Source organism: Alnus glutinosa, chromosome 2 (assembly GCF_958979055.1).
Source record: "Alnus glutinosa chromosome 2, dhAlnGlut1.1, whole genome shotgun sequence".
Lineage (NCBI taxonomy): Eukaryota > Viridiplantae > Streptophyta > Magnoliopsida > Fagales > Betulaceae > Alnus > Alnus glutinosa.
The window spans coordinates 791,120-809,412 of NC_084887.1; the positions used below are offsets into that span (position 1 = coordinate 791,120).

General features: G+C 35.2%; 2 protein-coding genes across 2 annotated transcripts; both read right to left on the reverse strand.

Moving 5' to 3' along the window:
• Positions 1-276: 276 nt before the first annotated feature.
• Positions 277-1,993, reverse strand: LOC133861224 (nuclear transcription factor Y subunit B-3-like). Its single transcript, XM_062296959.1, has one exon. The coding sequence runs from the start codon at positions 1,276-1,278 to the stop codon at positions 598-600; it is 681 nt and encodes a 226-aa protein (XP_062152943.1). The 5' UTR covers positions 1,279-1,993; the 3' UTR covers positions 277-597.
• Positions 1,994-6,540: 4,547 nt separating this feature from the next.
• On the reverse strand, positions 6,541-8,735 carry LOC133859218 (uncharacterized). The gene has a single exon (XM_062294546.1). The coding sequence runs from the start codon at positions 7,421-7,423 to the stop codon at positions 6,818-6,820; it is 606 nt and encodes a 201-aa protein (XP_062150530.1). The 5' UTR covers positions 7,424-8,735; the 3' UTR covers positions 6,541-6,817.
• Positions 8,736-18,293: the final 9,558 nt, after the last annotated feature.

Here is an 18,293-nt window from a genome sequence, read left to right on the forward strand (position 1 = left end):
CTGTAAATAGCCACCAGAAACTCAGAAATGGAAACACCTGGTAAGCAAGGAGGAAAATTTGTATGACAAATACAGGCCAATCTAAACGGCATGGCTCTCTTTCCCTATGTAGTACACACGTAACCAAGAGACAAATGGCTAAACTCGAGACATAAAAATCACTTTCCTCAAAAGAACATGTACATATCAGTACATGCAAACCCTCCTTTTCTTAAACAAACTGTTAAAACTGTCAGTTCAACCGTTTCCAGATTTCCAATGTGCCATGAAAGTAGAAACAGAGAAACTTCCATATCATTCACCCAACTAAAGAGTAAAGAGCATGAGGGACAAGGAACAGAGCAACTCGATCTACAGGTGAAGGAACCCTTATGATACAAACATTTTCCCTCAATCAGAACTAGTGCTCTATCATTAGAGGTTACAGTTTTCTTTTTTTTCAGTACTTTGCGTCATACAATATCTTCTTCTCCACAATTACACATGAGATCCTCTCTCTAAACTCCACAAGGTTTTTAGTACAAAAAAATAGCAAATTAAAATACCCTAACACAAGTCATTTTTATCATATTCTTCACTAAACCATCAAGCACACACCTACCTTAACCTCACAATGGAAGCTCCACCACCACCGCCACCACTGCCACCGCCGCCTGACCCACCCTTCCCAACAACACCACCACCCATACTCGCATGATGATACCCGCCAGAGCCGTACACGTGTCCCTGATGATGCCCCATCACCCCACCATACATCCCACCATACACTCCTCCCCCAACCCCATTAAACCCACCACCCCCAACACTCCCTGAGCTCACTCCCCCACCGCTACCACCACCGCCGGCGGCGGAACCTCCACCGCCGGATCCTCCACCACCACCACCACCATCCTTCTCCCCCTGCCTCCCCCCGATCTGGGTCTTGTCCCCCTCCATCTCCCTATACTTCTGCAGATAAATCTTGAGCGGCTCCACATACTCCTCAAACCCCAGAGTAGTCATCGCCCACAGCAAGTCATCCCCATTGATCGTCTTCCTCTTCTCCCTCTGGCACTTGTCCGAGGCCTCCCCAGTGATGAAGCTAATGAACTCCGACACACATTCCTGCACCGTTTCCTTTGCGTCCTTGGAGATCTTGGCGTTTGCGGGCAATGCCTTCTTCATGATTCTGCTCACGTTAGCGATGGGGAGGAACCTGTCTTGCTCTCGAGCCGAGAAGTCGCTGTTAGCGTTGTTGCTGTTGTTCGGCCCTCCTGAGTCGTTGTCCGAATCAGCCATCGGCAACCAATAACTTTTCGCTTTTTGTGTCTGCTTAAGCTTCACAAACTAGACCCAATTCAGAAACTTTGACCTTTAAACTTTTCTGGGTCTGATCCAATTCAACAAAATGGACCAAATTCCACAACTTTCAGCTATTAAGTATCAAGACCCAATTCAACGACTTTGAGCTAGAAAATCATATGGGTCTGACAAAATTTCAGAAAAAAAAGACCCATGCGAATAATTTTAAGCTGAAAAATTAAATGGGTTCGATCAAGTTATTCCAAAAATTCAGCATTAAAACTTCCTGGCTCGAATAAAGACGCACAAAATTGACCAAATCCAAAACTTTTCAGCTATGAAATTTATTCTGGCTCTAAGTGAATTTCACAAAAATTGATTAAACTTCAAAACTTTTCATCTACAAAGAACTAACTCAACAAATTTTAAGGTACAAAAAAAGAAATTTATATCAGAAAGCAAATACAGAGAAGCAACAAATTCGAGGAAACGTGAAGACAAGGGAGCGGAAAATTTGTTCATGGACAGAATCCGAGATCACAGTATGAGGGTGAGGGATAGGGAGGGAATTGGGTGGAAAGGTGGAGGGCAGAATAGGGAATACGGGTAGGGTTTGGGGGACAGGCCGGGTAAGGAGGGAGGAGCTCCGGGAATGCGGGTGGAGTTGCAGCGTTGAGGTGGAGAGGTGTTGAGGTCCGTTGGATCGTTGGGGTAATAATTGAATCGAGCGTGACACGTGGGTGGCTCTGGACCGTTTATTTGTCGATAAGAATGGACTCACGTGGGTGGTTTCGAAGCGTCAGATTGCTGGTGGGATTAGTGGGATCGGGCCGCCGAGGATCCGACACGTGGTGGGTTAGTGGGTATGTGGACTCTTCGTTCCGACTTCCGAGAATCTTAAGGCGGCTGCTGCTGCTGCAGCTTGGCTCCAGCCGAGTCGAATGCAGAATCTGAGCCGTCTATGTCTATTTGTCCATACACGTGGGCGTCAGAGATAAGCCATTGTTGCGTTTTATTTGGGTAAAAACAGCAGTAGATTTTTTGTCGTCGTAGATAATATATGTTTCTGTTGTGTATGTCTCCAGTCTGCTGGGGAATTGGGACTTGGGCCCAACTCCACTGACGTCAAAGTCTTGTGTCGTCCTAAGCTCCTTGTGCTTAAGGGTCACAACAAATTTAACCCATCCAACACTCCTATAACAACTTCCTCATAATTGGCTTTTAAGAATCCTGGAGGGTAGAATTATCAAAAATTGAACTAATTGTTGAGATGATTTTGGAGTGGATACCATGTTTCCATTGTTTAAGGTTTTAGGTTTGCTTTAAAGCTGTGATTAGTCATTGTTATTTATCTAACCACCATCACTAATCAACTAGTGTAATGGCCACCGTCATTTTCTGTCCACTTGTCTACCGGTCTATCAGCTCATTAATGCTGGACATTTGGAGTGGGTCCAACACGTTCACATTCAACAAGCTTTCATGTCTAATTTTTTTTCTTTCTATAGTGTCGGTAATTTTTTATACTATTAATGAATTTGTTAAATATGTAACGGGTTATAATTCGTATAATTAAATATGTTAAATTAAATTGGTCTGTATAATTTTATAATCATGTCTCGATATAATTTAAATTTGACACACGATATAAGGGTTGATAAATTTTTAAATAACTCTTAAATCCGATATAAAATTAGCAGATTATAATTAAATGAATTGCACCCATAATTTTGGTCACTGAGCAATTAATTTTAATTTTAGTCCGGTCTCGTGCTTCCAAATAGTACATTACATTAATATGGTTATGAGTAATGATTGATTGTCACATTTTTATACAATTTTTTACTACCTTACTTATATGACAAGATGATAAAAAATTATATAAAAATATAGCAGTAAATCATTTCACTATGATTATAAATGTGTGGCACATAATATTGCATCTTTATCTTATCACGGATAAGGCTTACGGTTGAAGGTAAAATATTTGACTTTGTAGGGAGGCTAAAATTTGAACTTTTTCCTTCTTCAGAGAAAATCTCGTACCCATAATTTTCTTTAGACACGTAAAAAGTAAGATACGAAACTTATGGAACAAGTAATTGACTCATATTCTTTCATGTGCATCGAATAATGCGAGATGTTATCCATATAGCGTAATTAAGTTTATGTTGGCTTGGGAATGAATAGGTTGCGGGAGTGCGGAGGCTATTTTAGAGTTTTTTATATCTGTCTGTACAGTAAGATTTTTATATAAATATGTTATGCTTTAATCTTAAATCATATACTGAAATATAGTCGCACTCCTGTGGATATAGACACATTACAGAATTACGTAAATCTATCTTGATTTTTTATTTTTTATTTTTATTCTTTTCAATTACATATTATTCGTCATTATTGTGCACGGCAATAGCAGAAGCTGTCCAATGATTTTATAAATTTCATTGCCAGTAAAGTTTGTGTTCTTTCTAGATTAGAATTGACTCCAATTTACCGATGGAATTACATAAAATATCATCCCATCCCCAAGAAAGAGGCTAAGTGCATAACCTAATTATCTTAAGCAGCTCGAAGTGTGGACCTCAACCGTTAAGAGCAAGTAAGTCTCGCACTTACTAATTCAAGCCGGCCCTAGATTTCACCCCTCATAAAAACAAATCTGAGAGGAGGAGGGAGTGGATTTGCTCCCTCATCCTCTCACTTTCTCTTTCCTACCCTCCCTCTCAAGGGCGGAGCCAGCTTTTGCAATTTGGGAATGCCAAATTGGGGAAAAAAAGAAAGAAAAAAAAGGGAGGGGGAAAAACTTAAATAATAATAATAATAATAAAAATTAGGGATAAAATTTTAATTTTTTTTTTGGAAAAACCTTAGGGCTTGTGGGGGGGGGGGGGGGGAACCCCAAGCCCCTTGCACCTTCGCCCCTGCTCCCTCTCCCATTCTGATTTTTTCTTTTGTGTGTAGGTATTCTTCGACCAGATAAGTAATTTTGGCATCTCTGCTATGCATCCGTCCATCAACCCCTGACCTTTGTGTTGTACCGTTCATCTCTTCCCTGACCGCAACTACTATTAGCTAATTGTGTCTTTGCTTTGAATAAGAATTTTATTCTCTTTAGATATGCTCTCATAGGCGTTCTATGAGATGAAAGTTTGTCAGTTGTGAAGGGTCTCTCCCGGCCGATTTAAATAAATTTTTAGGATATTTGGTTACCATTGTCTTAGATCTAATCTGCTCGTAGCAGATTTGCTATTTAACTATCTTTGTACATGGGTTAGCAGAATATGAAAGTAATAGATAACACTTTACTGTAAGAATTTTGTTTGTATCTATGACATGCACTATGTAACCTCATACCATGTGACTATGATTTTGTAGAACTTTATAGTTTGTAATGTAAGAAATTTATGTTTTATGATCTTTGATCAATGAAATACTCATATTTTTCGTTAAAGAAAAAAAAAAAGTTCTCCTCCTACTCTTTTTGTGGTGTTGCTCGTAGTGATTGCAATTCAATCAGCAAATTGCAGCCAATTTGGATAGGGTCTTTGGGCTATGAGGTTTGAGCAGTATGGGGAGCAATATGGGCACTAAACAGCCCTGAGGAGCAGTATGGGTCCATTGACTGAAGTAGGTGCCCCACAAATCTTGTAGGATCTATTGAAATCAAGCTTCATTCCGGCAGAAATCCGTTGCCTGCCAGAGAGACTTTCACCTCACATAGCCCTAAATATCAAGAATTTCAATTATGGACAATGGTCCAAAAGTGAGGGTGAATTGCTTGAAAGTTATGAGCAATACCTGTGTTCATTGTGATGAGCATCTCTTATGGCCATTAACCCGCTAAAATTCAAGTTAAATAAACGAGTTTGAACCGTCTAAATAAAATCTTGATCATGAAATGACACTTGTTTCCTCTTATATTCTTTAATTGCTTAAAACCATTAGAACACTCTCAAAATGCCCCTTCAGACTGTAAGTCCATATTAGCTCTGCATTTTCGAATGAATTTTGGGAACCATGAACTCAAGAAGAAAGATATAATTAGCTTTCAATAATAAATATATTGTGAAAGTTGGGTCACTTTTGAAGAATGCTGATTAATGGATTTAGCTGAATAATTACAGATTGGATCAAGCAAATGATGACTCCTTACCACTGCTGCCTTTTGTGTGTTAAATTACCGGTTATCACAAAAGTTTAAACCGATAAGAAATGATGAATTATATACGACTGTAACTATCTCATCCCTCTCAAAGTCTTCCTAGGCATAAACATGAGACAATTAAGATGAATGAGAGCTACTGTCTGTGGAAGGTGAAGTTCAATCATATAGATAAAATTGGTATTTCAATCAAAATGTGTCATGATAAGTATGCAGCTAAATGGTCCCCTAATAAGCAAATAAAGGCTAATAATGACTTAGAAGCGCAGAGTAATACTTGCAAATAAATATAGTTAAGGTAAAACTGCAAGGAATCATGGGTGACTCATCTCAACCTGACAAAGAAATTCAGAAAACTATGATATGCAGCAAGAACAATCTTATAGATAAGAAGAAAAAGAGTAACGCCACTCTTCACAACTATTTATCGCACTCATTTCACATTGACTGACTTGACGTGTTTTAAGTGACCAACACTTTTATTTTTTTAGTGGTCGGCTCTCATGTCAACCAATTATCAAAAATAAAAGTGTTAGTCACTTAAAACACGTCACGTCAGTCTGTATAAAATGGGTGTAAAGAGTATGATTAGTCGAAAAAAAATACTTGAACAAAGCACGAGCGGAGAAAGATTGACTAATTGCAGGTGCTAAATGCTACATTTCAAAGATATGCAGAAGGTAACACTTGCAAATGGTAAAACTAGCAGCAAGGAATCATGGATGACTGATCTCAATCTGACCAAGGAAATTCATAAGGCCATGATATGCAGCAAGAACATTAATCTTATAGATAAAAAGAAAAATATAGCACATTTCAGCGGAGAAAGATTGACTACTTGCAAGTGCTAAATGCCACATTTCCAAGAGCTTTTTGGAAGCAAATTGAAGCAAAAGTAATATGTTTAACAACTCTCCATCATCAAGAATTGACCTTACATAGTAAAATCTGTTGGCAATGGATTATTCTTTAAATGTATCTGAACACATTAAGTCAATTAGAATGATTCAACATCAAGGTTCAGTCTCAGCGTTGAGTTGTCTTCTGAACCCCACAGAATAGTTCTAAAACATGAACAAAAAGATCAGAATCAGTAGAAAAAGAAAATGGAAGTGGAATTCCAGCAAATGGCTTTGGCCTTCAAACTTTTAATACTTTAATGTGCATTAAGAGAAAACAAAGGACCATAAATACAATTAAGTGCCTTAATGGGTATCCAAAGTTTGGGAGCAGAAGCTTTCACAGTTCACAACAACATAACAAAGTAAAAGAAAGACAAAAGTATGCATGACATCCTAAATTCAACAAAATCCATGGCGGATCAAAAACTTCAACAGTAAAGTTATTTATCATGACTTCAAAACACTTAACTCAAGCTTCGATCTCAAACCTTGAACACTTGATGGAGCCCATGGATATGTCAATCTCAATCAAGTTGTCTTCTTCGTTCATCTCATTTATATCAGAGAGCAGCTCCATCAGACAATGTGGCTGGAAAAAGGATTCAGGCGAGAAATCTGCAGCCACTTTCTGCTGCTGTTTATTAACCTTAAGCTTCTCTCCAACATACTGCCCACTTGGAAGCGCAATTTCAATGAGGCTTTCCTCGTCAGAAATTGAACCATCCGATTCCTCACTTGTTGATAAGCGATAGATGCCTTCACTCTCTGATAGCGAATCAGGTGATGTGACAAAATATTGATCTTGGACTTCCTTCTTTTCTGTCATAGATTCACTTTCAGGCTGATCAGGTTCTGATACAAAATCTTCCATTTGCGATGAGCTTCCTCTGCTTTTTGAGAGTGTGAAGTAAACAGTAGACAAGATGATCAACAGTGTAGATGTTAGGAGAACAGAGGAGAACCCAAATCCCAAAAAACCAGCAGAGATTAGGAATGGAGCAAGAACAGCAAACCATGGTAGTGGGTTTCTTCTAAAGCAAACCATTTGATCTTTAACTCTGCTTTCCAAGTTCATGAATCAGAAAAAGCCTAGCCTACTAATCAGTTATCCCGAGAAAAGTAATTATGCACGAAAAAAGCAATCACTTTCCCTTTTATCGAACTTCAAGAACAGTACTAGATGAGATCAATGGAAGACAATGGATGGAAAAGATCAACTTTTTACTGAGACAAAAGGATTACGCTATAATACAGATCAAGGACAGATGAAAGAACAGAGATAGCAGAAATTGAGTTTTCTATAGAAGATATAAAAAAATTAGATTGATGGGTCTTCTATAGATTGAAAAAAAGCAAACACAACAAGGAAGAAGGGCATGACAATTTAAAGCTCCACTGCTTTTCTTGCTTGTCTATATTTAGAAAAGACACATAGCTAAAAAGGAAAGGTTTACATGGGACTCGATCGTACGTGCAGAATCTCCAGATTGTATTAATAGGCAGATGAAAAAGGCATGAACAAGGAAGAAATCAGTAAGATCTCAAGCTTCTGTACTGCTGTGCTTAGAGATTTGATTAGCAGCTGTACCTTCACCAACTTGCACGAAAGGGAAAAGCTTAAAAAAAATTGTTTTTTCTTTTCTTTCTTTTGAAATTCGACTTGTACTGAAACTACTAATTACTTAGTTGTTTCTCTTATCACAGACTCACAGTTCCCTAGTTCCCATTGCTCCTAAAAAAACTGGGGTTTTGCTTCTTAAAACCAATCAGGTGGTTTTCCTCTGCAGCTGATTCTCTTGAAAAACCCAAAACCTGTGGGTTTCCCACTACTGTTTATTAGTCTCAGAGCATGGAAAGTTGAGAAGCCATGTGCGCATATGTGAGCTCACCACATGGCACTTCCCCTCCAATTTCAATGCAGAAACAAGGGTAGACAAAAGAAAATAAAAAAGACCAAGAACAGAGGAGTAAAAGGAAAAAAATTTATATTATTTGCTCAGAACCATACCAGAAGCTTCAATAAGGTGGTACATCACCCAAAGACTCATCGTTTGCCTATTTTCCACCAACAAAAAAAAAAAAACTTTCTTTCACTCAAAAGCCTCATCTGATTAACCCAAAAAGACCAACTTTGTGCAGAAACCAAATTGTTCCAAGCATTTCTGTGCCATTAGATTCAAACCATCATTAATATATACCTCAGGCTGCCAATGGGACTTAAAAGAATATCACTTCTTTTGCAGCAAATTCAAGGGAAGGCTGGAGCATCAGAAGACGGACCTTTTAGTAAAATTTAGAAACTTTGCTGCAATGACTTCAACAATTGGTATATATATTCACGTTCTTATAGAAAACTATTGAATCTGTTACTTTTGTCATAGACCGAGTCCTTTGAAGCAAGAAGTTGTAACTGTATACCACCTCTTGTTTTATATTAATTTATTTTTCAGTAGTATATATTGAGTTCAAAAAGAGGTCATATCGACGGTTGAGAGAATAAACAAAAGAAGAGCAATTTTTTCATTTAAAAACTCTGTGACAAACATAAAGCAGAATATTCAAATAAACCAGTTCACCTGATAAAAAACCAAACAAATTAATGTATGTGTTTGACTTGATTTTTATAATCCACCCAAATATAAACTTTTCATTATTTGCACGGCGTTGTTTGCAAAGACAGAAAAAAGGAAGGGAAAAAAAGGGTTAACAGTCTTACTTGGATGTCAAATATTTTTCAGTGTTTGGTTCATAAGAAAAATCGCCGACTTTTAGCGAATTCCAGCAGCGGTCAATGGCAGGTTTTGGAGGTGGCCGGCAGCCCTGGCGACGATGGAGAATAAACTTCGAGAGAGAGAGAGCGTGCGAAAAGAAAAAGCTCAAACTCGAAAAATAATTTGCGGTTTTAAAAATCAAAAACTATTTTTAATTAACCGAAAATAGTTTTCAGATTAACTACAATTTCAACCGTACCAATCACCAACAAATAGGGTCAAAACAAACTGAGCGTAAATAACAAAAGAATAGGAAAAACAGCTATATATATATATATATCTCAACCCTTTTACAAAACTCATGGTTTTGTCTTTTGGCCCTCTCCTTTTGTAGTGCTCTCTTGGCAGTCAATATTGCAGAAGTAACACCAGTTAATAATATCAGTTCTGGATAAAATGGTTGAACAATTTCAATATATATAATATATATATATATGTGTATAGATCTTGACATTAGGGCAGTAGATAGGGTTAAAAGTTTTAGCTATAAGCAATGCTTTTTGCTTTCAGGATTGCGCCACTAATGATGGCTTCAAGCATGCTTTTTTAACACAAGGGCCATCTGTTTGTGTTTTTTTATACCTACCAAAGAAAGCTTGCCCCACTTCCACCATTGCTGGTGGAACGTAATGCCAGAGGTCCAATGCCTGGATTTCTCATATTTGTTGATGCGTGTCTACAACGGCCTCTCAGAGAGCGTCTCGCACATGGGCCACTCTTCCACCACTGCTTGAAATGATGTTAGAGGAATGAGGAGCGTGAAGGATCGATTTCTATATATTTTTAGGTCAAGTTGTGCTTCATTTATCCCTTGTCTTGGTGATCGATAGCTAGGGTCCAACAAGAAAGATATGTAACCCAATGAAGACGATATTTTTTTATTGTAAGGTTTTACTTTTTTATTTCAATACAGTCGATCGATCATTAGGCAGCTAGGGTTTCATTCTTTGATACCTTTTTTTTTTTTTTTTTTCAAAAAAAAAAAAAAAAAAAAAAAAAACTTTACTTACCCGATCCCATTAGATATGTTTCAGCATTTTTGCAAACATATATACTCTCATGAATGTTTAAAAAGTTGCAATATTCTCATGTTTTAAAAATTTACAATATTACCCATCAATTAAGATTTTCGGTTAAATCCTTAACAGAAGAAGCAAAAATCTCCAAAATACCACCATTTTACAAAAAAAAAAAAAAATGGAAGACAAGCCCAAGTCGTGGGTCATCTAAGCCACGATACGAAATTTTTAATTTAAGTGAAAAAGTGATACGAAATTTTTTTTTTAAAAAAAAAATTAAAATTAAAATTTTTTTGTGTTTTGAATTATTTGTAAATATATTTATATTAAAAACAAAGAAAAAAAAAAAGCATTAACAAATTAACGTGCAGGCCGAAACTTTCTGTAATGATCGATGAATTCAACATTTGTATACTAGCTAGTGGCCGGTGTATATAATACTATTAGAGCTAGCTAGTGTTAGTCTCAACATACAAAAGGACCAGCCTTAATGAATCTCATTCTAGTGAATCAAAAGTCAGCCCACTTCTTTTTTCTCGATCTTTTTTAAAACAGGCAGTAATCTTTCATTAATAAAGAAGAGCTTGAGCACCACAACGTTCTGCAAATACAATGAGGAGCTTCTTTCGTGTAGACTTGTTCGTTCAAGAAAGCAATGTACTCTAACATACATTTTCAATCAAATGATCATGCATGCCTGATCGCATCACCTTCTAACTTCACTTTTTGTAACCCTAGATCTCTAGTAAACACTACAGTCTATAGCTGCCAAAGCTGTGGTGGCCCTTGCAACAACCGGATCAGATTGTCATCTTGGTTTTTAATTAATGTTTATTATATATGCACTGAAATATCCTCTGTCGTGTATGACTCGAATTCAAGTCAGTGTATGGGCCCAACAATATTCCTTTCTTCTCTTGTATTTTTCTTCTTGGTGAAGATTGCTACCTTCTTTACTTCAAGCTGAAGCTTTTCCTTGACCGACTATGTAACGACTCATTCTCAATGACATAATATTATTTATTTTTGACTCTTCGGAACAAGACTTTTCAAGAAGTCACTCATCTTGATACTACTCTCGCAGAAACACGCTTAACTGCAAAGTGTCATCACCGCTTTAAAACGCGTTGTGTGAATGAGAGTGTATTTATATATATAAGCGCATCCTCATTCCCAGGCGATGTGAGACGTCATAGACTATCACTTATTTAAAGGATGTAGCCATTCAGTCATTAAGGAAAAGGGGAAGCCAACAGCTTTGTGTGTGGGGGCAGTAACTTCGTAACAAAAAGAGAACATAACTTCGTTGCAATCACCTTGGTTTTTCACAGTTTGTAGTGCTGTTCACGCGCGGTTTAGAGAATTAGAGAATATTTTCTCCTTTATGTATTAATTCTCTTCGTGTATTAATTCTCTTCATGTGTGAGAGTGAGATTTGAGCGCATTGGGGCTTTTGGATTTGAATGGCTTTCTCGATCTGTACTACTCTTTGTACTCTACCTTTTGTTAGTGAATATTCCCTGGGACGTCTCTGCCTGTAGATGCATGAATATTATTAAGCTGAACCACTTAAATCTTGATGTCTTGTGTGATAATGTTATTTTCTATTCTGCTATTTTCTGCTTTATTGGAGATCCTTAAAATTAGTTTTGTCACATGCATCATCCTCTATCTTAATTAGGAAATTAACATAAATACAAATATAGTTTGTTAATGAAAATCCTCCTAGGAAACAAGTAAAAATCCAAGGCAATGAAACGAAGATAATGCCACATGTCGGCCAATTGCAGGGTTGTAGGTAGCTAGTTGCAGATAAAGCAGCCCCATATAAACCCTAACCGGATGGACACGAAACAGACAAACTTAATTAACATTATTCCGCAATTTATTTAATTAAAGATGTTTTGGAGCTCAGACTTAGAGAACTTTTTCTTTTCTTGAAAGAAGCATTTGATCGAGATCATCAAGAAATCCAACCATCGTTGGGGAATGGGGAGTGTAACTTAAGGAATGTCGACATATCGATTGATGAGAATGGGAGGGGACCATATCTAAGTTTTGATGAATGTTTCATTGTAATTCTTGAACTATGGATAAAATATATGTATATATTCTAGCTTTGAATCTAGAGCTAAGACTTTGATTGCTAAAATTGGAAGTAGCTAGCTATAGTACATGGTTGAAATTACCAACTTCAAGAAAAAATAATAAAAATAATAATAATAATGGGCAATATATTATTTCTTATGGGCAATTTCATATATAGATATATGCTGAAATACCTCAAAATAACAATCAACTTGTGAACAAAGGATTGAGCATGTTATGCTGTAGAAAATGGTGAGAAGTTGGATATTTGGAATGACAACCCCACTGCTAATTAATCCAAACCTTACCATTCTTCCTCATGCATCTAAAGGTATGTTGCTGATTTGATTAACTATGTTAACATATTATTTATTCTCATAATTTTCATACGTACGTTACATATCGATTATGTAACTCTCCTGCATTATTTTTATAATTTTCATAGGTTACATATTGATTATATAATTATTGTATTTATGGCCGGCTTCTTTCAACTATAAATAAGTCATTTTATTGTACAGTTTCTATCAAATGAATAAGAGCAACAATGTAGCCTTTAGGACTTTATTATGTGGATGTAAATCATAGACCAAACCACGTAAATTCTTGTGTCTATTAATATTTATTCATTCAGCATTTTCCTTTTGATTCAGATTTTGTAAATCAGGTTCAAAAAATGCGTTTGAGTAAGCAGCCTAGCTACTCCTGACACTCGGGTTTGAACTTTGATCTACTTCATGCCAATTTACAGTCAAGTCGATCAGCCCATGAGATAGAACTTAATTAGATAAATACAACAAGCCCCGGGGCCCCCTTCTTCCAGTTGAATGGAGGAGCTAGCCTTTGGAATCTCAAAATTCAGCATAGTCTCAAACATTTTCTCTAGAAATTAATAAAGCTGCCTGGTCTGGCATTTTCCTCTTTCCATAATAAATTAGAAACCGCTCAAAATTTCAATTATATTAGCTATCTAATAGAAAAAGATGAATTAATTTAATCATTTAATTCTAACAAAATATCATCATTGAATCTTAACCCTTCATTTAATTAACTGGAGAAGTTAAGTTATAAAAATAACTGGATGAAAGCCCTATCCTGCTCGTGCGGCTGCTATATATCACATATATTCATCGAAGGCTTCAAAGCTTTCCTAGCTGGACAGTTGCTAGGGCGCATACATTACTGTAGCCAAATGAGCCGCTTTCAATAGTGTTTGGTTATCATCTTTTGTCCGTCTCTTATCCGAATAATGCTATACACCACCCCTATTCCAGCCCCCTCTTATATATCCATCTCCATACAAAAAAATAGGTAATCCACCATTAATTACTTAGGACCACACACATCTCTCTTATATTATTCTTTGTTTAAAAAAAAATCAAAGATTAATGGGGGCTGACGAAGAGGCAGGGGAGAAAGCTTTTTGGTGTACTTTTGGGGACAGCGAAGTGAAAAGGCATGCATGCTAAATACGAATTGATGATGATGGTGAGGCTTTCCTTCAACAGCTTCATGCAGCAAATTCACTTGCCGAATTATTCTTTCAAGATCGAAGTAGGTACACCGGCCCCGGCGCTTAGGACAGTTACGGAAAAACCACTGACACCGACACGCGCGTACTGATCGATTTCTGGTGCAATATTGTAGCTTTATCTGCTTGTTTTGTCGTGAGAATAACATTTGATGAACAATCAGTTGGTCGCAAATCTGAATTGATATCACATGCATGCATAAAGAGAAGGAAAGTCAAGATCAAAAGTGTTCCTTCGGATTAATCTGGGTAGAGTTACTTCAATGCTAATTAAGTTAGCATTAGCTCGACAAGGGAATGGGCTTAAAGAATTCATAGAAAAAGAGAAAGAGCGTTTGGCTAAAATGGTACGTACGTACCTCAGGAATGAAACGCCCATTTCTTTTGCTTTATACAGATTTGATTTCCTTTGCCCCAGAAAATAAAGGGGTGTTAGCTAGGAGTAGTCCAAGTGGTAATGGTCCGAAAACCATACACACAAAATCTTTTTATTGCTTGTACGCTCTTCCATACGAACTTTGTCGGGTTAATTAAGTCGATCCATAAGACTTATCATCAAGAAATGAGTCTTGTTAAAGTATTGATTAAGTAATTAAATTTACATCTTTCTATCAGTTTAAGCTTTTGGGATAAGTAACGATTTAACATAGTATATATATATCACAGCCAAAGATCTTGAGTTCAAACATTGATTCCGTCATTTACTCTCATTTCAATTAAATATTCTCCGTATTGGGCTTCACCTATTAAAAGGTAGTTTAAGCCCTCACTTAAAAGAAAATGTTAAAGTATTAATTAAGTGATTTTATATATATATATATATATATACTGCCTCAATATTTGCTACCTGGACTAATAATTAAAGTGATTAGCTAGCAGGCATTGCATGAAAGTAAACTTATATCATTCAATTCATTAATATTGGCCCAACTCACCTAATTTCATAAAGTAATTACCTGATCAGCCCTGGCTTTTCAATAGCCGGCCACCACCATATACAACTCGCTTCCTGTCCCTGATCATATGTATAACTAGTTCACTATTTGCTATGCTGTCGCAATCGAAGTGATTCCTTAATTGGTCCAGCTATATTTGCAAAATAACTTTTTCTTTTAGACTGCATGATATATCAAGCATATATATATATATATATTGTTCTTTCCATAGCTTCTTTTTCTTTTTTTAAAAAAAAAAAGTTTTGTTGAGGATTTCTCAATTATTAAGGCAACAACCTTTCTAGTTTTATTTTGTACCACAAATTCTTTCTTCTATATATATATATGATTAATTCTTCCATTCAGTATCATTATATATGTTAAGAACCTAATTAACCACTAATCCAAAGGTCTTAGAACTTGATCTGCCGTTAATTTAAAAACCTTCGGACTGTTAAATATTAATTTGATTAATTAAACCCTTAATAATTAACTTTTCGGATTGAAATTAACATATTTACTTTCTGCAGTAATTACAAATGAATTAAGAGATTTCCAACAATATATTCACACGTACCCAACTAACAGTCATCGATCAGAACACAAATAATTAATTAATGTTCCATATATATATATATATGGCAACCAATGATTGTGAGTTTTGATTTTATGTTCCGGCCACCACTTGTCGAAAACGAAAAGAATTGAAGAACAATTTTGTGACGCAACAATATTTGTCCGGATTGATGTGTTGTCGTCGGAGATGGACCTATATATGAAGCAGACCCATGTAGATTCTCTTAGGCCGTCACATCTCCACCTCCACCCATGTGATGCTTATATTTAACCATAATCGCAGATTCACGTACATAAATAATATAAGCTGTAAATTCTCATTCTCTGTCTCTCTCCCTCTATCAATAATTCCCTTAATTGCTTCTTCTTTTTCTGCTTTCTTTTGTGTTAATGCATGCTTATATTTGACCCTAAGTATGATTATATTTTGTGCATGCGTGTTTAGTTTGTGGGTTGTGTCTAAAATTGTCGAATTTTGGCCTATATATATATATTTGGTATAATCGATCTGCATATATAATTACTTTGAGGATGCATATATATGTTTGTAGACGATTGGATGAACAAATTAAAAGGAGATGCCCACTTCCCCCCATACTTTGCTTTGGTGGTGGTACCACAATCTGTCTCTCTCCCTGGCTGGCTTGCAAGCACACACTTAATTATTCTTACCTTGTGAGTAATCAAAAACATGCGCAAGTATATATTATATGTTTAGCACATATTCTCTTTCAAAAATTAGAAACATGTCACATGGGTAGATGGCTAGCTTTAAGGCTCTTATATGTAGGAAGTGCATTTTATAGGAGAAATTGCATGAAAGAAGCTAGTAAAAAGCAACTCATAGCTACCTATACTTTTCAATAATATCTTATCAATATCACATGTTGTTTTTTATTTCTTTAGTACCATAAATATTTTTGCATCATTTTTTTCTGCTAAAGTAGGCTATAATTACGTTGCTTCCTCTAGGTGCATGTTAGAGAGTTCAATTTTTTTATTTTTTTATTTTAATTAATGCTGAAAACTCTTGGCAAAGAGAGCAAAGATCGAATTAAGAAAACCCAAAATCTGCGCATGCATGCTGCACCATGCAAGAGTGCTTCTAGCTTTGTCGTGACCAAATCAAGAATAAAGTCCAAAAGATTATGGACATATATATTCAAGCATAATATATAAACTATATATATTCCTCCATGGCCAGTTAAGGTTTGAAAGAAATATATTCTAATATCAAAATATTATTAAATGAAAATTCAGAAGCACAATTATAGAAAACTAATACTGAAAGTAACACATAACTCAGGAAAACTTTTCACCAATACAGAAAGATATTATTTTATTTGTAAAACATTATTTATAGTACTTATAATATTACTAATGACAAAATTTTATACAAGCAATGTTGAAAAAACATGACACCATGACCTTTTATGCCATGCACGACTTGTAGTTGTTGTGTTTATATAGTCCACTTTTTTAATTTAAATTATAAAAAAATATTTTCGTTTGAGAATACATTTGAAGAAATGTGAAAAAAATTTACATTTATGTTCAGTGAGAAGGGGGTGTGTTCTTAGAAATGCATAACTTTAAAGACCGAACATCATTTTCATTAACAGAAATAACACTCTTTTACAGATTTTTCTAAACTCTTATCTCTATTTTTAAAAATTGAATTTTTAATATTATCTACATTTTGATTTTTTTTTTTTTTTTTTTTTTTAACAATATGTTTTGAAACTGTTAAACCAAGCAAACACAAATTTCCATAAAATCTATTCTAAAACTTACAATTATGCAAGCACAGTTTGTATATTTTTATCCCACAATGTTGACGTAACAGTATCAACCAATCTTTTTTTTTTTTAAACAAGAATTGGTTGATATTGCCACAAGAGCATTGTGAGATTTTTGTAGGATACAAATGTAATGTCTAGCTTATCTAGCATTACTCAAATCAATTATAATTTAAAACTTGTGATTATGTTCACAAGAGTAATACTATAAAGAGGACTTAAGTCATTCTTGAACCCTCTTAAAATTGATATGGCATTTAAATTATTATTAGATATGTGATAATCACGATTAGATTTTGATTTAATAGTGATTTTAAAGTCATATCAATTTTGGGAGGACTTAAGGAGAGATTAAGTTCTTTATTATTCAAAAAAAAAAAAAAAATTGTAAATTACACATAATTGATTATGCATATTAAATGCGACTAAAATGCTAACCCGGTAGATGCAATACCATTAAATTTAGACCATAAAATGAGTTGTTTCCATTTCAACCGGAGAAGTCCTTATCATGATCAGGTATACCACTTTCTACTATTTCCATAACTAATCGGTTTTGAAAGAAATATGTTAGTTGCACAACAATTACACAATAATGTTGATGTGTCCAACATTTTCATTTTTTTTTTTTAAAAAAAAAAAAATGTTGGACACATCAGCATTGTTGTGCAATTATTGTATAACAGTTGCGCAAATAACATATCTCATTTTGAAATATGTTGCTTATGTCGAACCTGAGGTTTAATTCATAATTATGAATGTTATTAACATTTAACACTCCAATACACTGAAGTAATTTGTACCCATTAATGTCATGCCACGTCAAAGTACTCAACAATTCTAATGGAAAAAAACTACATTTATTTCTCTAAAAATATTTTTAGTACTTAAAAAATTGTGCAAATAAGAAGCTGGTTTGTTTAGTAAAAAACTCCAACAATACTACTGACTTTTTTACTCTAAAAAGTGGTCAAAACACACTTTTGAGAAAGAGTAATGTTTCTTACACAACAAACTTACACATTTTGTACAACAACACTGATGTAAAAATAATTTTCATAATAAAAAAAAATGTAATGTTTCCTGCAAAATAAAAAAATGAAAATCATTTTCTCGTCAACGTTGTTGTATAAAGTGTATACATTTGTTATGTACATTTGTTGTGTATGAAACATTATTCTTTGACAAATGCAAAAAAATAATATTTTTTTAAAAGAGTTATTTTT